Below are 19,536 nucleotides of genomic sequence, written 5' to 3' on the forward strand. Positions count from 1 at the left end.
ACTCATTTACAGAAACAGCGGCAGGCCGATAAGGAGCTGAGTCAGCGAGCCCCAGAATGGGCGGGCGATTATCACCAGCTGGCCAGAAGCTCTCTCCGCATTCCTGATGGTGGATTGATTGATGAATTGATTGCTTTTTTGTCTTGCTCTTGTTAGTTTGTTCTCTAGTGCCCCTACACAGCATTGGTCAGGGAGCTCAATGCTGCCACTGCCACCATGATACTTCCTCAGGGATCGCTCTTCTTGGTGAGCATAGCTGCTTGCTCGACCGTCGTGGCTGCGGCGGGTGATGCCTCCTCTCGTCCCCGGGGTGTAGGTCCCGAATGTAAGTGCCACTTATATAACTACTTAGGCTGAGGCGGTGCTACACGCAACCATTCTATCCCAACTTGCATCCTCGCCATAATCTTGTTTTTTTTGTCGGCATTGGTCATGCTAACTGGTTTCGTCTAATGTTTGGCAGTCGCCAAGTTCTATAAGGATACCACCACCTTCACGTGCATCTCCCACCCAGCCATCCAGATCCCCTTCTCCGCCGTGAACGATGATTACTGTGACTGTCCGGATGGCAGTGATGAGCCTGGCACATCTGCCTGTGCCTTCCTGTCTCGCAACTCCGCCCTAACACCGGGTGAGCGCCCCGGCAGCGACGATCTCGAGCTGGCATCCGCCCTGCCGGGTTTCTACTGCAAGAACAAGGGCCACAAGCCCGGCTACGTCCCCTTCCAGCGGGTCAATGACGGCATCTGTGACTATGAGCTCTGCTGCGACGGCAGTGACGAGTGGGCCCGCCCTGGCGGCACCAAGTGTGAAGACAAGTGCAAGGAGATCGGCAAGGAATGGCGGAAGAAGGAGGAGAAGAGACAGAAGTCCATGACTGCGGCTTTGAAGAAGAAGAAGGATCTGCTTGTGGAGGCTGGTAGACAGCAGAAGGAGGTCGAGGACAATATCAAGCGTCTGGAAGTTGAAATTCAGGCCCAGGAGCTGAAGGTCAATGATCTTCAGGCGGAGCTGGAGGAGGTGGAGAAGCAGGAGGCGAGCAAGGTCGTGAAGGGCAAGACGGCGGGCAAGGTTAATGTGCTTGCTGGGTTGGCTAAGAGCCGGGTTGAGGAGCTTCGAAACGCCCTGATGGACGTCCGCAAGGAGCGTGATGATACCCGTGCCCGTGTGAAGGAGCTCGAAGAGATCCTGTCTAAGTTCAAGGTGGAATACAACCCTAACTTCAACGATGAGGGTGTTAAGCGCGCTGTGCGCAGCTGGGAAGACTACGCCGCCAAGGGCACCCTTGAGGGCGCCGTGAACAACGCTCAGGACCGTGATTTGGATGAAATTGCTAAGCCCGATGATGAGAAGACGGGCATCAACTGGGAACAGTGGGAGAATGAAGAGGATGGGTGTGAGGCTGGTCTTGGTATGTAAATTATTTCAGAATGAGGGTTATCGATGTTCCCGCGCTAACATCAGATTTAGTCTACCAGCTGGCAGCCTACCTTCCGCCTTCTTTGGTCGAGTTTATCGAAGGCAAGGTGCTCTTCGTCAGAGGTCTCTTGGAAGATAACGGAATTCTACCCAAGGCGGCCGAGACTTCTACGTCCGAATCCAAGGTTGTGTCAGAAGCCCGAGAAGCCGTGAAGTCAGCAGAGAAGGAGCTTGGAGACAAGCAGAAGCAGCTGAAGGATCACAAGTCCGATCTTGAGACGGACTATGGTGTCGGATCCATCTTCCGTGCCCTCAAGGGCGTTTGCATCTCCAAGGACTCGGGTGAGTACACGTATGAGCACTGCTTCCTGGACCAGACAAAACAGATTCCAAAGAAGGGCGGCGGATCCACACGCATGGGCAAGTACACCGGCATTGGGTCGGTCAGTGTTGATGTGCTCAACGAGGCGGGAGAGATTGTCCCCGAAGACAGGGTCACTCTTCAGTACGCCAACGGACAAGGCTGCTGGAATGGACCGGCCCGCTCGACGACGGTCATCCTGACATGCGGCGAAGAGGATGCGATCCTGAAGGTGGCCGAAGACGAGAAGTGCGTGTACTCGATGCATGTCACGTCGCCGGCCGTGTGTCCCGGAGGCGATGAGGGCGCAACTGCCCCGAACCGCAAGGATGAGCTGTGAGCAGTGATGGGACCATATTTAGGGTTATATTAGAGCGCTACAAGTTTATAGGTTTTGCTTATTCGAATTGCATACACAGCATCTGTTGTTCTGACAGTAAACATGAAGCTACTGACCTAATGGCCTTAGCATTGACTAGGCAGCTGCCAACTAGCAGGACTGCTGATTAGCGGATGGCATCGGAGTATCTTCTGTAGTTTATCAAAAATCCGGGCTCCTACTCATTAATGTAGCCGAGCAGTGAGTGCTGTCCTTTTGACGCAGCAGACAGGTTCAGAAAGGTCCGTCTGACCAGGTGGGATCTTCCATCCTGCAATCCCAACCCTACAGTAGACGCAGTTAAATACTTGGTGTAGCAACCCCACCACCCTCGAAACCGATCAGACGATGCTGCAAGCAACTCACCTGGTTGGCTCGCCTCGGCTATTAACAAATCTACAAATCCCATACCAACCAGGCAATGATAAGCAGATGGAATAATAATAGGAGGTTGGTTGGTTGGTAGTTTGGGTGTTCTTTCTATGGCATTCCTCTCTGAGAGTGACCCTGGTCCACTGTATCCAAGTATACCCCGCCCGCGGGGCTGCTGATTAGTTGGTGATGACTGCGAACGAACCTTCTTCTCCCCTTGTGTTATTCTGGCTTACACAAGTACACCCAGTTCTCTGATTAGCGCGGCTTTCGCGGCTGGAGATACCATCTACTAAGTTTGGCTTCTCAGGCAGTGTTGGGTTCAGGGTTCCACTCCTTCCGGTGCCTGCCACCATCGAGGGTTTTGAAACACCTGGTGGGGGAGAGGAGAGGAGATTCCTTCCCCCAAAGCTGAAAGAGGTAAATGGAGCAAGGCTTCGCTTTGGAGGAAGTTAGCAGGGAAGCTTAGATACGAGGCAGAATCATACCATGATCGTCCTGGAAGCAGCAGGGCATGTACAGTAATGGGAGAATTTAGTATTTCTGTGGATAGAGGGGGTTACTTGCCATCATTATCACCACCAGCATGAATATTTTACACAAGCCACTCCCCAATTCTATCTACATCTTCTACCTGCACTAACAGTCACCACAAACAATCAATTAGATGTGTAAAAAGGCTGTCAAAGAGGAAGTGGAATATAATCTTACCGATACGGGTCGTTCACCCAGCAAAGCAAAGCAAAGCAAACCCCTCCAACATCTCCGACTTGCTGCCTCACTTTGCCTCGCCTTTTTACTCCACCTCCACCACACCCACCTTCTCCTCCTTCTCCTGCTTCAACGTGGCATGATAGCTTCCCAGCATCTTAGTCGCAGAACCACTTCTTATTATTGACCGATTGGTTGTTGGTCTGCTTCCCTTCCCAAACCCCCCCCACCTTGCCATCGGAGGCCAACCATCATCCGTCTACACGCCCAGGAAGGTTTCAGCCAGGGCACTTCCGGAATCAAGACAGAAGAAAATAAACCGGCGGGCAATTAGGAAGACCAGGGTATCCCATTCTTTGCACTGGCAAACTAACGCAGTGGCCTGTTTCATCAATCTACCTTCGATAATCATTGAGAAATGGCATGAATGGCAATCATCCATGCCCGCAACACACACACTATCACTACTTAGCAAGTACAAGTACGAACAAGTAAAAAGCACCAGAAAATACAAGCCAGGGTACAAAGTATATACTCCAAACTAAATCTCCTAAAACCAGTAACTACTACCAAACCATGCTCTCCCACGCCTCGCTGCAGCAGCAAAGTAGACTTGGACCCAGTCATCTATAGCACTAATCCACCTCCACCTGCAGTACCATATATGAAGTACAACACTACTAGTACTACTACTGTGGGACACAGCAAGTACCCATCGTGTATCCACTACAACTCAAAAGTGATAGTCCCCAATCCGTCACCTGGCAGATTATCATTCCAGGGATGGATGGGATCGGTGGAGGAGGGGCAAAAGGCAAAGCAAACAGTCGTACAGAATATTATTTCTTTCCCCTCAAGAAGAGCATATAAATACCCTCCTGGTTCCCACATCCTCCCTCATTCTTATTCTTGCTCATTCACTGCTGTTCTGTTCACTGCAGAAAGATACTTTCCCTTACCTCGAATACTTTCATAGTATATACAGACATACTACTATACACCCCATCTACCACCATGGCCCCCTGCGAGTGCAAGTGCTGCTCTGGCAGCTGCAACTCCTGCTCTTGCTCTAACTGCAAGGTGTGTACCCTCCCAAATACTATATTCCACCATAGCTATGAGAGGATAGTATGGGTGTCCAAAGGAGACTAACGACGTTTCAACTACTATAGCACTAAGCAAATCAACCCATTGCAATACAATTTCTACTATGACAACAACGACGTCCTTTCCTGTCATTCTCGCCTCGCCACGCCTCGCATAGTTTGCTATCGTTGAAATATTACAGAAAAGCAAAGAAAAACAGAAGATGTCAAGTGCAGATGTCTTGCTCGCTATTGTTATGGCTTCTTTGGCTTGATGCGACTGTTGATTTTAGGGGAGTGGGATCAAGGTCATCGGTGTAGGGAGATTGGCTGCATGCTGTGTATGGGAGAGATGAGGTTATGAATTTTGGTTCTTTACTACTCACATTGTGATGTCTTGAGTGTTCAAACGTATATATTTCTTATTCATTCTATTTGTTTCGCTTGGTTTATTTATTTAACTTGCTTCATTTGGGTATTGCTGGTGATAGCGTAGATTCATGCAGTAGCCGGAGGTCGGGGCACAAAGTAATATTTTCCTAATTATATGTCAACTGATTTTATAGGTCGATCTCTACTAGATCTGAAAATATGCATTCATCGCTATGGATTTAGGTTGTTTTGGAATTGTGTATGTCTAGCATCGAGTGACCATTCATCCATCCTTCTAGTAACTATTTTTGAGCTAGCTTGAAGACTACTAGTTTGCCTGGTATATCATGTACGATAGACTTTAGAGAACCGGGCCATGAAGGGGGGTCAGCAGGACATACTGCATGCATGCTATGACCACCAGCAAGTTCGTGTTTATCACATGCCTCTTTTGTATGGTCTACGGTTATTTGGTTGTCTAGGCATGTCATAGTATGAGGGAACAAGGTATGGAACAATCAGCGTAGCATCTTCCATTACTACTCCATGAGATCTAGATCAGATAGGTACAAGCAGGTCGTCCTCCGATTCTATTCATATGGCCCTTTAAAGCGATAAGTTTATTTCTGTATGATAAAAACAAAGAGCTATCAGTATAGTCTTCAACAAGTAGTTGAGAAATATGGAAACGTACGGGGCACTGGCACTGGCCGGCGGGGCACTGGCAAGAGGCGCCGCAGCTGCAACCGTGGTCGTTACCTGTGGGTGAGCGACGTTAGCAACCTTGTATACCCAGTTGATAACAAAATATTAAGAAGTTATATGAGCAAGAGGATTTGCCAGGGCACAGATAACGAGTCGAAGCAAACATCAAAGAGATTCAAGTCCCATCCATCCATACCCCGCACTAGTAAACAAACAAGACAAGGATACTTCAAGGGGGCTAAGCAAAACACCTTACCCATGATGACTGGTTTTAAAGAAGTAGAAGAGTCTTCTGGATTTGAGTGTCAAAGGACAAATGTCTTCTTTTTCTCGAAGATGGAAAGAAAAAGTGGTCAAAGTGGCAGTGATTTGGGAGACGGGAAGAAAGAGAGAGAGCGGGGTATTTATAGTTGCGAGGGTCTTAGCGGGTCTTAACTTGAGCACATTTCTGCACCTCGTCTCCAGTCACCACCGCCAGCCATCTCCCTGACTGGATACCATCTATCCTGTTGCTGCAGGTTGGTCGTAAGCTCTTTTCTATGCTTGATGCAGCAGGGCAGATGCATGGATTACTACATTGTTTTTTCTCTTGCTTTCTCTCCCAGCTAACATTATATTGTGACCCAGATAGTGAATGACCTGCAGCTGAACTCGATCAAGCGCTCTACAGTGAGATAAATTCAACTACTTTTACAACTATTGGCCGACCCTTGAACATGCAGGGGGACAAGGTGACACCAATTTCTTGCCTGTGTGGAGATGTGGCACAGGAAGTCGAGCTGGAGCAGTCCGCCAACCATTCGGCACTCAACTTCTGTCATTGCACCGCCTGTCGCACGGTCACCGGAATGTTGTGCTCTACATACTACCCCCTGCAGGCTGAGCCAGAGAGCCTTGACAGCCTCCAGGTGTACCAGGAAGCTGATTGCATAAGCCGCTACTTTTGTAAGACTTGTGGCGCTCATGTCTTTGCCCACTCCAAAAACACAGGGCAGTTTTTTGTCGCAGCCGGACTGCTGGTGGGGAGACTACCCCCGACTAAATCTATACGGCATTGGCGGGCTGCCGAGACGCGTGATGGTGGCCTGACGCCCTTTCTCTCTGGACAGCCAGAAGAATCTGCTCCAGCATGTTGGCTACGCACTGTTCCGAGCAACCAAGCAAGCCATACCGAGGTCGGACTCGAGCTCTCGTCCCGGGATTCTGACGAGCTACTTGCCCGTTGTCATTGCGGGGGCGTTGAATTTTATATCACGCGGCCCGATTCTTCATCCACTAAGCCAACGTCACCGTGGTCCGATCTGCTTGCACCGTATCATTCAAGCTCCTCAAGCAATCCACAAGACGTGAAGTGGTGGCTGCAGGATGAAAATACTAAGTATTTGGCGGGTACCTGCGCCTGTCCATCCTGTCGTCTAGCCAGTGGTTTCCCCATTCAGCCATGGGCGTTTGTTCCTTTATCGAATCTCTACAACACCCGTAAGGCGCCACTGGCATTTGGCACCGGTACGATGCGGCAGTACAAGAGTTCTCCAGGCGTTTACCGCGAGTTCTGCAGTCGCTGCGGTGCATCCATCTTCTGGCACGATGACGAAAGGCCACTGCTGATAGACGTGAGTGTTGGCCTTCTTCGAGCAGAAGAGGGTTCTAGGGCCAGTGGGTGGTTGAAATGGGCCACGCAAAGAGTAAGTTTTGCGGAGATGGCAGCAGATCAGGCGTTGATCCAACAGCTGCAAAATGGGCTGAAGATATTTGGGGACGGAAATTAGGATGCACAGTAGTTTTGAACCATGCTTGCCATTCCATACGTTAACCGTATATTCATCTAGTTTATCTGGTTGTAGTACTCCGTAACTATAGCTGTTTCATGGGCCGGCGGAGATAAGCAAAAGTGGGATGGAGGGTTATCCTCACCGCCTTCCAAACGCAGCCCAAGACTTTCATTCCGCCGCCGCCGTTGAAAAAAAGATCCGCCAGGCGCGTCGTTGTGGGTTGATCGCATCTCAGCCTGTGTTGTCGCTGCAACTTATTTTCCCTTTTCTGATCCTATTTATTTTTTGCTTCTCGTTCTTTCCCTTCCCCCGTCATGCCGCCGGCTTTCGAGTTCCGGGGAAATGACCGACGGTCTGGACACCATCCCCGACATGAGTTCACCTTCCGCTATGCGCGCCCTGGAACGTCCGAACGGCCGCTTTTGAGATCTAAGCGAGAGACGACCCCAGAACAGCTACTTCCCTCCGGCGCTGCAGACTCGAAACCAGCCCTGAAGTTCGCGCCTGTTGCGAACCTTAGCGATAGCGAGGAAGCTGATATGGACGTCTCTTCGGAGGATGAGGATGAAGCAGCCCACCCGCGCAAAAAGCGTGCGGTCGATCCCAACAATAGCGGCACCGCGACGGCTGCTCCAGCACCACCACCACCTGCCCCCAAATGGTCCAATCCCGACCCCTATACTGTCTTGCCTCCTCCGGACGAGACCCAGTCGAAGAGAGTGGACGTCGTCAAATTGATTCGCAAGGCCCGCATTGCTGCAACCGCGGCACAACCCACACAGGAAGATGCGGTGAAGACCAACGAGGACTTTATCTCGCTAAGTGGCTTGGTTGATGAAGATGAAGGCGGTGGAAACGCGCCCGAAGGTGCGCCAACCGGTCCTAGGCGCCAGCTAGAGGGTAAAGACTCGGCGTTTGGAAGCAGAAAGAGGACATACGATGATGAGATCAAGGGTGTCTCTAAGAAGACTGGGAAGCCGTTGAGCAAATACTATGATGATGGCTCAATTATTGATGAGTGGAGAGCCCGTTCATCGGAAAATGCAACACCGTGGGCAAGTAGCATGGCTCCCAGTCTACATGTGGGCGCAAGGTGCGTGTTAATTTATGGTGAAGGAAGGAGACATAATTCTGACTAAAAGCAGGCTGCACAATGAGATTCTGAGCTTTTACCACTGGGTCAAACCGGTGCGCTATGAACAAATCGTGCGAGAGGACTTGGTGGCGAGGCTACAGGCTGCATTCCAGAGCAGGTACTATGGGGTGCAGCTTCGGCCATTTGGCTCCTTTGCCTCGGGTCTATACCTACCCACCGCCGATATTGACCTTGTTCTGCTCTCCACAAACTTCATGCGCAACGGTATCAAGACATTTGGTGAACGGAAAGGCCAGATCTACGCATTTTCTGCATTCATGAAGAACCTGAACATAGCGGTGCCCAATTCTATCGAGACGATCGCACATGCTCGGGTACCTATTCTGAAGTTCGTGGATAAATTGACTGGTCTGAGGGTGGACTTGTCGTTCGACAACGACAGTGGGCTAGTGGCCAACGAAACCTTCCAGCAGTGGAAGGCTGAGTATCCTGCGATGCCTGTTATCGTGTCTGTCATTAAGCAATTCTTGCTTCTTCGAGGCCTCAATGAAGTTCCAACTGGCGGCTTGGGAGGGTTTTCCATCACTTGCCTCGTCACAAGTCTTTTGCAGCACCTGCCGCATGGACATGGGACACCGAATTTGGGCAGCGTTTTGATGGATTTCTTCGAGTTTTACGGTAACGGTTTCGACTACGATTCCGTTGGAATACGCTTCAACCCACCGGGCTACTTCAATAAGGTAAGCTATCTCAATGACAGTTTGTGTGCGTATCGACTAACGGATTCCTGTGCAGAGAGTCTACAAGCTTTCTTTCAACAACAGTCCCCGTCTGTCGATTGAGGACCCCAACAATGCCGACAATGATGTCTCTGGTGGAACACGGGAAATTGCGTTGATTTTCAGAGCCTTCTCGGAAGCCTATCAACGTCTCAAGGAGCGCATGATATCCACAGCCACAGCAGGCCAGACGCAGGCCAGCATTCTGGAAGCCATCATTGCTGCAAACTATGAAGAGTACACTGAGCAACGGTGGCAGCTCAAGCAGGTCTTTGACACCGACGAAAGATTTGCCCGGTACCGTCGGGCTTCCACTCCTCCGCCGCCTCCTCCCGACTCTCCTCCGGCTGATGCTGCTCCACCTCTCCCTCCCAATCCCCCTCCTGCTGCACCAAAGTCGCAGAAGGATAAGATGACCAAGCTGCAGAAAAAGCAACAAGCTGCACGGGAACGTTCGGCTCGTCTCAAGCGCTTGCGTCCCGACATACCATCCATTCCCTATTCGATCAGCAATGAGCAGGCTATCAGTCTGGGCGGCTACAAGTCGCAATCAGATATGGACAGAGACCTTTTGATGCGAGAGAAGGGGATGTAGTACCTCCCAGCCAGAGCTAGGGGCTTCTTCGAAGAAGTCGACTCAAGACTTGTACAGTTTTTTCTTTCGTCTTGGGTTACCAGTGGGCACATTTTCTGTATTATACCCTGGGATAATTTCTCTGTCTTTCTGATTTCTTGTCCGCCTTTGAGCGTCTGATACCCTCCTTTTTTTTTGGCTAAAAAGATATCTGGGAGCATGGTTTACATTGGGTGTTGCTGTTCATTCGGGATATCGGAGAAATGCTGAATGTGGACGACACTGTGGGCTATGTGCACGTGATGGACTGCTATGAAGACGTCTAACTAACAAGCGCAATAGAAGCTGTGATTGATATCCATTCTTTGTCAAAGCTGGGTTGGTTTTCACATTACCTGCTGCCACAACCCATTGGTTAACAGTCATGTCGCTAACGCACACACACCTCTGTTACAGGGTTTATAGATTTCTGTGATGATCTTCAGGCCAGATGTGAGTATACACACAAACGGCTTGATATCGATCAGTCATCGCCCAACAGACAGAGACAGATTTCCTTCCATGACTTGGCTACGCTAGTAGCAAAAGCAGCAGCAGCAACAGCAGCAGAATTGCAAATATTGATTGAAATTAGAAGCATGAATCGAATTGGTACCGTACGTTCACGGAGATCTCGCGTCTCTTGTGAATTTGCAACCTATACCTACTTCCCTCCCTTTTCCCGTATCCTTCTCATCAAGGGAGCGCTATATGCGATCGCTTGGAGAGGAAGAGAGAGACTCGGGAGTAGTTGTGGTGTTTGGATGGATTTGGTGGGATGTGGAGATTCAGCTTTTGTATTGCAAGGAAGGCAGGTAGCTGGTCTATTCTATGCATGTGTGTTGGAGTCGCATCAAGATCATAAACATCATGTGCACGTGAAGATAATATTGCAGGATTCATATGCGGTCTAGTTTCGTCCAATGACGGGCATATCTATGCAGTGAGCAAGAGGATGAAAGAAGCATTAGAGCAAATATAGTCAAGTCTTAACGGTGCATATGCATAAGTCGTCATCAATTGAGGCCACAAAATAATTAGAACGAAAAACAGATAACAGTATCTTCAGTGATTACAGCGCAACATCAGGCGCTGCACCAGTGGGTATCTTTTCATCGGCGTCAACTGCCTCCAAAGGCGGCGTAATCATGGGCTCATCAGTAGTAGTAGCAGCAGCAGCAGCAGCATCCTTGTCCCTGGCAGCCAGATGCTCAGCAGACAACGAATTGACGAAGTCCGGAGACGGGCTGTCCCAGGCATAATCTGCCCACTCTGGGCCCAGAATTGTCCGGATATGTTGAGCCAGAGACGAGATGCGACCACGTCTGTCTTTCGACCAGGCACGATCGGTAATAATCCCCTCCGACGGGGTCAAGATAGCAGGCGCCTGTGCGGCAGAAGGCACAGCGGACGGGGGCTGCAGTTCCGAAGACTTCGGTTCAACGTCATCATCGTCGTCCTTGATCTCCAATCCATCCACGATGCTATGCCAAACACGCAGCGTCTCATCGAGCTCTTCGAAGTTGCTCACGCCCATCACACTAACTCCTAGTCTTTCCCCGGTGCCCATACCAGCCACGGAGATAAATCCCGGATCAGCATCCTCAGCCCTAGCCAGCGGCGCACCCAACGCTCCAACCGGCTTTCCCTCGCGCAACCAACTCTCCAACGCAAATCGGATAGCCACAACCTCCAACTTCTCCCCCTGGCCATCGACCCACTCCGACACCTCCCTGATCTTATTCCGCAATCCATCCGGCGCGGGATGGAAATCACCCATACTTCCAATCGGCACGCCCTGTCTCCGCAACAGACCCATCCCCAATGGCGACGCATTCGTAACAACATCCACACCCGCACTCACGAACCTCGGCAACCCCCGCGACAAGAGTCTCGTGTTCTGCAGCGTGTAATTCGCATACGACTGCACGATATCTGACGGCTCGCCGGTCTCGCGGAGGACCAGCTCCGCTATCTCCGCCAACACGTCAATGGGGAACCCCGAGATGCCGACATACTTGATGGTTCCCTCGGTATCGCGGATGCGACGCAATTCACGGATAGCGGTTAGGGCTTCCTGACGGGAAACGAACTCGACGTCGTGGCAGTAGACGACGTCTAGGTAGTCGGTGTGTAGGCGCTGGAGACTGCGACGGACGCTCTGGCGCACCCAGGCAGGGGAATAGTCGAAGGAGGAGGAAGCGATGCGGCCGACTTTGGTGAGGATGTGGTAGGATGAGCGGGGGTGGTGGGTGCGGACGTAGTCGGTGGCTAGGGCGCGGCCGAGGAGTTCTTCGGCGGGACCGTAGTAGGGGGATGTGTCGAAGGCGCGGATGCCGGAGGTGAAGGCGCGCTGGACCAGTTCGGTGGTGGGGAGGGCGAAGGGGTCGTGGTTGTATTGGTTGTTGAAGGTTGCAGTGCCCATTATCAGTGGCGGGAGGGCCGCTGAGAGGGGGGTGGAGGGCCGGGGCATTGTTGGTTCTTTTCTTCTGTCTGTGTTTCTGTTTTGTAGGGATGATGATGAATAGTAGGAGAGAAAGTATTTACAATAAGGAATGGGAGGAAGAGGGGTGAGAAAAGTAAAAGAGACAGAGGAAAAGAGAGGATGGCGAGGGGAAATAATAAAAGGACAAAAGGAGGGGAAAGAAAAACTGCGGCGGAGATAAGAATCTCTTCCGGGCAATATTCCCCGCTGGGGCGATTCCGCTCCGCGATGGCGCCATGATGGCTGACGATGAGCATTACTTTACGATCATTAAAAGATGGGAAGATTACTTCTCAAGATTGACGTTGACAATGCTAACATTTGTACACAATTCTCAGCGGAATCATGACCTTCCACGCAATTCGTGGAGGGTACTAAAGTACAGGTATCAATCCTCTGAAGAGGACACAAGAGGGGAGAAGGGATCATTAAGAACAGGAAAAGGAAAAGAACACAAAGATAGAATCATCCTTGTGCTCTGGCAGGCTCGTAGGCCCTTCGTCTTTCGAATAATATACACATATACTCTCAGTCAGGACGGAGAATGGCCCGGCGAAGAAGGCGCAACCAACTCCAGGCTGTCTGTCGACTCAGCCTGGAATCCGATATGCCATATGCCCTTCACTCAAACCGAGTCCATCTGCCTTGACGAGATGCAAGCCACCGTATAAAATATAGGAATCTAAACTCTTTCCAAGCTGCAAGTTGGAATCACCAAAACGCCATGCTATGCCGCGAAAACCGAGAGGGAGAAAAACAGGAGGTCGAGGAGATCGTTAAAAGGGGCTTCCAATGGCCGGCGCAACTGCTTCGACCCTGTTGGTGAGAGCCAAGCTTAAATCGATCGAAACGCAAGATCTCCCAGATGGCAGCCCGAGAGCAATCAATCATTCCTGAAGAAGTTGAGCTGGGTGCTATAGGCAGAAAGGGACGCATTCACCGGTCCTTATATACCTTGGGCTTCCAGCCTTCGCGCAGTTCCTTCTCCTCGGCGACCTTGCGCTCGGCCTGTCGGATCTCCATCTCTAACCTTTCCCGGGCCCGAAGAATCTTGCTTTGCAGGTAGAAACTACCACCTTTCTGGGGATCGTTGAGGTCGAACAGCTTCTTGAAACGCTCCATCACTTGCTCCAGGTTGGCCTCGCCGTTTTGCGGCGGCTTAACGTTGAGAATCTTGCAGGCCTCGTCGAGAGTCAATCCGGAAGACATGCTGGCGCCGACCTTCTTGCCCGTCTGCGCGGCGTACTTGGAGGAGGCTTGGGCTTGCTTGTAGGCCTCGGCGAAGGCCTTGCCGAAGACACGGGCGCCCGTGACAACGACTTGAGTGACGATGCGATGAGCCTGTTGGGTGAGAAGGGGGCATGGTTAGTATATCTGAGCAAATGGTGCCGATCGGGATGGAGAAGGCATCATATTGGCTTCATGAGTGGAAGGATGTCCACATACCATGATGACTGGAGTTGACAGCCGATGAACGGACTTCAAAAATTAATCAAAGCTCCAGGAGCGACGGCGAACAAAAGAAATGATGTGACCGGGGAGTAGTGGAGGGAGTCCCTGGCTGGATCAAGAAGGGAGCGGAAAGCGGATTCGATGGCGATGGAAACAGACGGAGAGGGAAAAATTCGGCAGCGCTTTAGTCCGTTTTGCCGTACCGCCGCGGCCTGAGGCGACCCCGGATTGGTTCCTGGATTGGATGTACTGACTACTAATTTAGTAGACTAGTTAACTATTGGACTGATGATGACGGGGTTGCGATGTTTGACCGTCAAAAAGAAAGCATCTATCCCCTACTTGATACTTCAGCTGCTGTACCTCTGTAGATTATTCAATAAAATCAAAGAATGATCTGTTATTTGCAGGGTTTCCCTGTGTGTCTCTCCTCTGGTCCTTTACTTGATGCATCGCATCTATACGAATGTGACTGTCACTGACGGTATCCATACCCGCCTGTCACTTCAAACTCCCACATTGTGTACTGTGTAAATTTTAGTATGGTATGGTAATATCCGGTCCAGGCAGGCTGTCACATGTTCCGAGCAGCAGACGAAAAGCTTCAATTCTCAGCTGCACCCGCGGATCTCTGGCTATTCCCCCCTTCCATCCCCGCAGATGATCGGCCTCCAGAGACCCTGTCTCTAACTTTTGGTCCCCCATCTTTCATTGGGCCCGACCAGCATTTATTGTGTGTCTCTCGCCCTTTTCCTTCTCCTCTCTCTTCTCCGCGTCTCACCGCCCGCAATGACCTTGGATGCATATGACGTCTCTGTTGTTGGATGGCAGCTCTCGGTAGGTGATACAAACAAATGCACTTTCTGACTCTGACAACTCTCCACTTCTTACATCCTTCGAATACCTGGTCCACGTGGACGAGCCACTCTCATCCCACTACCGCCCCGAATACTAATGTCGCGACAGAAGATATTCCGTGGATAGATTCCATGGCCCCATCATCATCCACGCAGGACCATGCTGACTCTCAGCCTCCGACGGTCGCTGCTTTCTCCCCCACCACCATCTCAGGCTCGTCCGTGACATCGAGACAGCGCTCCAGCATCATCGTGCATCGCAAATCGCCGCTACTGGTGGCCACGCCCCCTCAGATCACCCGGGCATTGGCCTACTCGCATCCGTTTATTCTCCCCTTGAACAAGCTCGTTGGATTGCTCACATGGACGACTGGAGACGGCTGGCAGAGCTTCCTGCTGGTAGCAGGATTCTGGACGCTGGTTCTCTATGGCGACGTGATCGTTACTTGGACCGGGCCACTCCTTGTGGTCATTAGCCTTATTCTGGGCATGTACTGGAGACGCTACTCCCCGCTGTCATCGAGGGCTCACTTGAGTGAGAAGCAAGGCCATCAGAGGGCTGCTTCGGAGACATTTCCCCATCGGCATGAAACGTTGGACGAAATAGTCGAGACGCTACGGACATTTACCACACGTTGCAATATTCTCCTGGAGCCACTCGTTGAATTTACCGACTTCTTATCCACGCAGAGGACGGCGACTTCTGCCACTACCCGACCAGCTCTTACGACATTATTCTTTCGAATCCTCTTCGTGACCCCAATTTGGATCGCCTTGACTCTTCCGCCGTTGTATCTGATCACCACTCGCCGAGTCATCATGACACTCGGCACCATCATTCTCACCTATCACTCTCGCCCGGCAAGAGTATCTCGTGTCATTCTTTGGCGATCGTTAACAATCCGCCGGATATGCTCTATAATTACGGGGCTATCCTTCTCTTCTACTGTTGATAAGGCGCAGTCGCTGTTAATGCAGAGCCAGGGCCATGCAATGAGCATTGCGACAAGACGTCGAGGAGACTCCTCCGGTGTACGATTTACCTTTGTCATCTATGAAAACCAACGTCGTTGGCTTGGGATCGGCTGGACGTACTCACTGTTCCCTTCCGAGCGAGCTGCTTGGACAGACGAGCATTTGAATCACGTCCCGTCGAAGGAAGAATTTGAGTTACCCGGTGTCGCAAACGGCAATGCCCAGTGGCGCTGGGTCGAAGGGAGTGACTGGCGTATTGAAGGGGCCGACGAGTCAGGAAAGTCGGATGCCAAAGCCGATGGCGGAGGCTGGGTCTACTATGACAATAAGGTGGGACACATTGTTTCCCATTTTCTGACAAATGTCCAGGTGCCAGGGTTACTAACAGCATGGGAACAGTGGAATGACGGTCGTCGTGGCCAAGATGGTTGGGATCGATACACCCGTCGTCGGAAGTGGTGTCGTGACGCCGAACTAGTTGAGATTCCATCAGCGGGCGAGAGCACCTCAGTGGAGACTAAATCGGGGATCGCTCAATCATTGGAGCAGGAAAAGGCAGCTAACGCCCATGAAAAAGAAATCTCATCGACGGTCGACGCCGACGCAGAAAGTCTCGCCCCATCGACCTCATCCAAGTCCCGCAAACGACGTTGGTTTGGGAGTACGAAGAGTGTAAGCGACAAAGCCAGCAGCATCTCCTCTGCTCCACCAACGTCCACGAATAACTCCTCCGTAGATCTCGGAAAATTAAAGTCCGCCACCCCTACCGGCAGCTACACGCCAACTGGGAAGTCCACCGCAACTGCAACCCGACCCATCAGTATTCCGCACGCCCGGAAGATGTCCAATCACTCGGGAGGCAGCGCCAGTCACAGCAGCAGCTTCGGCCGTGAGGGAAGTATCAGGGAAAAAGAGATGTCTCTTGCTCAGGATCGTCTGGACCGCTGGGGCACTCGCGCCACCGGGGGTACTGAACGAGCCGAGCGAGAGATGGGGTTGGGTGATGAAGTCAATATGGGATTGAGCTGAGCTACTGAGTCATGGAGCAGGAGGTGAAGCACACTGCAACTGGTGGCGTCTCAAGAGAATGGCATTTTCTTTGTTCAGAGCGGACTTCCTATTAATTATTTCGGGCTTTTATTTTGCGTCAGGCGGACGGGTGTTTTGGGTACTTCCTTTCTTAGCCTATATTCTTATTCTGTGCGGTTTAACGCCTTGACGAAATGGAGATACCCTTGTTTACCCAAGAGAAGATCGAACTTGAAGGCTAAATGCTCGGAATAGTGCGTGGTAGTTGACGACTTCTAAGGCTGGTTACAGTAGCACCCGAAGTGTATTTCGGTGGTCAACATCAAATTCATTAATTGTCTATATATAGTATCTATAGTATCTAAGCCAGAATCAAATCCCACTGTAACCGCTCCAACATGTCCAACCAATGCACATCCCCTTCTCCAGCCCACAGGATACTCAACATCTCCTTTGCTCTTCTTACATTCCCGATACCAAAGTTCGCCTCTAGCTTATTCAATGACTGTATAATGAGCTCCTGGTCTGAAGGATCCCTGCTCTCGCAGCCGGCGATGAAGAGTGGGAATGTAAGGGCAGAGTATTCACAGTGTTCGTCGAGTGGGAAGGCCCTGATTCTGCTTAGGAGTTGGTGTAGTGCGGTTGATCGGGGGAGGGAGATGGATGGTGATGGCGCTGGGACTAATTTGGATGACGCTTGTAGTGCCAATGGTAACGGAGTAGCAAGTGGTAATGATGGCGGTGACGCCATTCCCTGGTTCAGTCTCTCCAGGGTGGAATGAAGATAGAGGTATGCGGCGTCGCGGAAGCAGTTGGCTACCATGCGGAGACGGACGAGGTTTGATTCAGTTATGCCTCGTGGGATGATGTATGTGGTGTTGGTGGGGGCCCAGTCTCGGAGGGATGTGTCTCTGCGTGTGGTTGTTGGTTAGCTTTGGTTGTGTATGTTGTCGAGGGTTTACTTACATCGAGTGGACTTCTAGGTCCAAAGCTACAGGGTCTTCGGACAGTGTGGGGAGGTCGGCTATTCGGGCACAGATCTTGATGAGGTCTTCTGCGTAGCCGATGTAGATGTCGAGCTTGGAGATTTTGACATTGCCAATGTTAAGGTCATAGTTGATGTGTTTGCGGTTGTTAATTCTAGCCATGTTATAGGCGTAGACGTAGCTATGGTGGGGTTAGCTCTCGTTCAAGGCGGCTTGGTTGTAGAGAAGGTCTTACAAGCCGCTTAAGAATTCTCTCATGTCATCGTTTAGAGCATCAACTCCACCCCGAGCCATTATGAGCTCTTGCAGGGCGTTCAGATGCACGGTCCACTGCTGAACACTTCCGCGTACGATCTCGTACTTGCAAAGCATGGCCACTGCTAGAATAGCCTCATCGGGAAGACTCCGCGGTGAATATTTAGCAATTGTCAACTGCAGCCCACTCAGTGTTCGAACGTAGTAGTCTGTCGCGGCTGTTTGGGCCTCCTGTTTGTCCCGGGACCGATTTGCAAAATGCGTTGCAGATACCGCACACAGGGCCTTCATCAGGAGAGGCGATGATAGGGCTCGAGGTATAAGAAACGATCGAAGAGGGTTGTCAATACTCTCAAGGTTGGCTAGTAGCTTGGAGCCCAGCTCGGTGTGATACTGGAGATAGTGCGTATCGTGATGCGACAGATGACTGAAGTACCTACTTGGTATGGGTGGAGCAACGGTGAGTGTACCGCAGGCGTCAATGTCAGGTATTGTAACCTGCACGTCTCCATATTCATTGTCTTCATTATTCCAAGAGTATAGACTGTTGTTGTCAGAATCAGCCGGAGTTGTTGGCGCTGTTGATAGACTGCTCGATACTGGGGAGCTCGGGCACAGCCAGAGCTCTTCTTCCGGGCCACGCGAGAAACTCGTTGAAGAAGATGCTGTGCTAACTCTGCGCCGTTTTGATGCTCTGAACTGACTGAAGACATTTGCCGATGGATCTAAAGGCTCTGCCCACATTGAGCCATAGCCCTCACATTTTAAGCCCAACCTGGCGCAGCTATGACAGCTATTGTAATCAAGCAGTTAGTGCCTAGTATACCCTAGTACCAGGGACGGAGTCCATCATACCAGGGCTTCGCTTCATCACACCGCTTCCGACGACGCTTGCATGTCAAGCAGCCAGACCGTGTCCACTTGGCGCCTTCTCGTCTGCATCTCCGCCTCGTCGGGGTCTGAGCCGAAGAGGGTTGTTGCACCATGATTGCAGTATTGGATACTGTCATGGGTTAGGAGCAGATTTGTAACGAACGATAGTTATTCTAGGCTATCTAGAGTTATATGAAACGACCGCTGTTGGTTTGTTCTCTTTAGTACGTGGAACTAGTATTGATCCTGGTTAGGTGAAGCGGGCATAGATGTATATTCCGGCAACGTGCACCAGCCGGATATTAGGTAGTAGATGGACCCTGGAGAAACACCAGCCAATAGACTGGCAGTCGCACCTTTCAGGGAATAAGCCGACTGACCGTTAGTTCGAGTCACCAAACAAATGTACCTTGCTTGAAGCAGACCAGATGGAAATTGTTGAAGGACAGGCAGAGAGGCGAAGGATGAGCCTCCAAAAAGGCCGGGGAAATGTTGACGCTAAACCAGATAGGGAAGGAGATACGCTCTGACTTGGCAGTTTTTATCGATGGATGGAGAAGAAGAATTCCCCCGCTTTTCGATAGTTATTCCTTTGCTGATGAAGATCTCTCCGAGTGAGTTATTGAGAATAGCAAAGGAGAGATGATGGTCGAGTATGACATTCGAGTACTGACAATCGTGCTCGTTTATCTAGCAAGCATGTGGCTACAAAGATAAGAAAATGGACAGCCGTTATCGGCGGGAAGGGGAAGGGGGAGAGAGAGATTATCGTCTACTCCGATCTGCTGGATGCCACTATACGGAACAGATATGTTGATGGGATGAAAGACCCATATTACGTCTCTCGGCAATCGAGCTGCTTTGCAACGCTTATCCTCGCGTTCCTCGGACCCCGAAACGGAGGAGGAAGACCGCAAGGGGAATTCTATGACCAATGCACGGCGGCTATCAGGCTGTCAA

At 51.0% G+C, this 19,536-nt stretch overlaps 9 protein-coding genes across 9 annotated transcripts; 5 read left to right on the forward strand and 4 right to left on the reverse strand.

Annotated features, from left to right (window-relative positions):
- Positions 1 to 112: 112 nt before the first annotated feature.
- Positions 113 to 2,229, forward strand: BDQ94DRAFT_97692 (putative protein kinase C substrate). Its single transcript, XM_026776964.1, has 3 exons — positions 113 to 325; positions 464 to 1,411; positions 1,471 to 2,229. Exons 1-3 carry the CDS (start codon positions 217 to 219, stop codon positions 2,118 to 2,120), a joined length of 1,707 nt encoding a protein of 568 aa, XP_026621482.1. The 5' UTR covers positions 113 to 216; the 3' UTR covers positions 2,121 to 2,229.
- Positions 2,230 to 3,825: 1,596 nt separating this feature from the next.
- Positions 3,826 to 4,408, forward strand: BDQ94DRAFT_97733 (uncharacterized protein). Its single transcript, XM_026776965.1, has one exon. It carries the CDS (start codon positions 3,907 to 3,909, stop codon positions 4,216 to 4,218), a length of 312 nt encoding a protein of 103 aa, XP_026621483.1. The 5' UTR covers positions 3,826 to 3,906; the 3' UTR covers positions 4,219 to 4,408.
- A 771-nt stretch (positions 4,409 to 5,179) lies between these two features.
- On the reverse strand, positions 5,180 to 5,765 carry BDQ94DRAFT_152019 (uncharacterized protein; the record flags this gene model as incomplete). The annotated part of the gene is made up of 2 exons (XM_026767868.1): positions 5,661 to 5,765; positions 5,180 to 5,458 (listed from the first exon to the last, which is right to left on the reverse strand). Coding segments are annotated over exons 1-2 (205 nt in total), but the record flags the coding sequence as incomplete, so codon positions are not given.
- BDQ94DRAFT_152020 (GFA family protein) lies at positions 5,748 to 7,322 on the forward strand. Its single transcript, XM_026767869.1, has one exon. It carries the CDS (start codon positions 6,121 to 6,123, stop codon positions 7,171 to 7,173), a length of 1,053 nt encoding a protein of 350 aa, XP_026621485.1. The 5' UTR covers positions 5,748 to 6,120; the 3' UTR covers positions 7,174 to 7,322.
- A 96-nt stretch (positions 7,323 to 7,418) lies between these two features.
- On the forward strand, positions 7,419 to 10,066 carry BDQ94DRAFT_97813 (putative topoisomerase family protein TRF4). The gene is made up of 3 exons (XM_026776966.1): positions 7,419 to 8,269; positions 8,322 to 9,012; positions 9,068 to 10,066. Exons 1-3 carry the CDS (start codon positions 7,491 to 7,493, stop codon positions 9,644 to 9,646), a joined length of 2,049 nt encoding a protein of 682 aa, XP_026621486.1. The 5' UTR covers positions 7,419 to 7,490; the 3' UTR covers positions 9,647 to 10,066.
- Positions 10,067 to 10,657: 591 nt separating this feature from the next.
- BDQ94DRAFT_97815 (D-arabinose 1-dehydrogenase (NAD(P)(+)) ARA2) lies at positions 10,658 to 12,273 on the reverse strand. Its single transcript, XM_026776967.1, has one exon. The coding sequence runs from the start codon at positions 12,135 to 12,137 to the stop codon at positions 10,737 to 10,739; it is 1,401 nt and encodes a 466-aa protein (XP_026621487.1). The 5' UTR covers positions 12,138 to 12,273; the 3' UTR covers positions 10,658 to 10,736.
- Positions 12,274 to 12,436: 163 nt separating this feature from the next.
- On the reverse strand, positions 12,437 to 13,751 carry BDQ94DRAFT_152026 (import motor complex subunit PAM16). The gene is made up of 2 exons (XM_026767870.1): positions 13,596 to 13,751; positions 12,437 to 13,490 (listed from the first exon to the last, which is right to left on the reverse strand). The coding sequence occupies exons 1-2, from the start codon at positions 13,596 to 13,598 to the stop codon at positions 13,086 to 13,088; spliced, it is 408 nt and encodes a 135-aa protein (XP_026621488.1). The 5' UTR covers positions 13,599 to 13,751; the 3' UTR covers positions 12,437 to 13,085.
- A 505-nt stretch (positions 13,752 to 14,256) lies between these two features.
- On the forward strand, positions 14,257 to 16,845 carry BDQ94DRAFT_152028 (PEX28-32 family peroxisomal membrane protein). Its single transcript, XM_026767871.1, has 3 exons — positions 14,257 to 14,438; positions 14,568 to 15,763; positions 15,833 to 16,845. The coding sequence occupies exons 1-3, from the start codon at positions 14,426 to 14,428 to the stop codon at positions 16,460 to 16,462; spliced, it is 1,839 nt and encodes a 612-aa protein (XP_026621489.1). The 5' UTR covers positions 14,257 to 14,425; the 3' UTR covers positions 16,463 to 16,845.
- BDQ94DRAFT_183501 (Zn(II)2Cys6 transcription factor) lies at positions 16,643 to 19,432 on the reverse strand. Its single transcript, XM_026774436.1, has 4 exons — positions 18,559 to 19,432; positions 17,684 to 18,496; positions 17,429 to 17,629; positions 16,643 to 17,373 (listed from the first exon to the last, which is right to left on the reverse strand). The coding sequence occupies exons 1-4, from the start codon at positions 18,711 to 18,713 to the stop codon at positions 16,824 to 16,826; spliced, it is 1,719 nt and encodes a 572-aa protein (XP_026621490.1). The 5' UTR covers positions 18,714 to 19,432; the 3' UTR covers positions 16,643 to 16,823.
- Between the last annotated feature and the right edge of the window lie 104 nt (positions 19,433 to 19,536).

The sequence above is a fragment of the Aspergillus welwitschiae genome (genome assembly GCF_003344945.1).
Source record: "Aspergillus welwitschiae strain CBS 139.54b unplaced genomic scaffold BDQ94scaffold_45, whole genome shotgun sequence".
NCBI lineage: Eukaryota > Fungi > Ascomycota > Eurotiomycetes > Eurotiales > Aspergillaceae > Aspergillus > Aspergillus welwitschiae.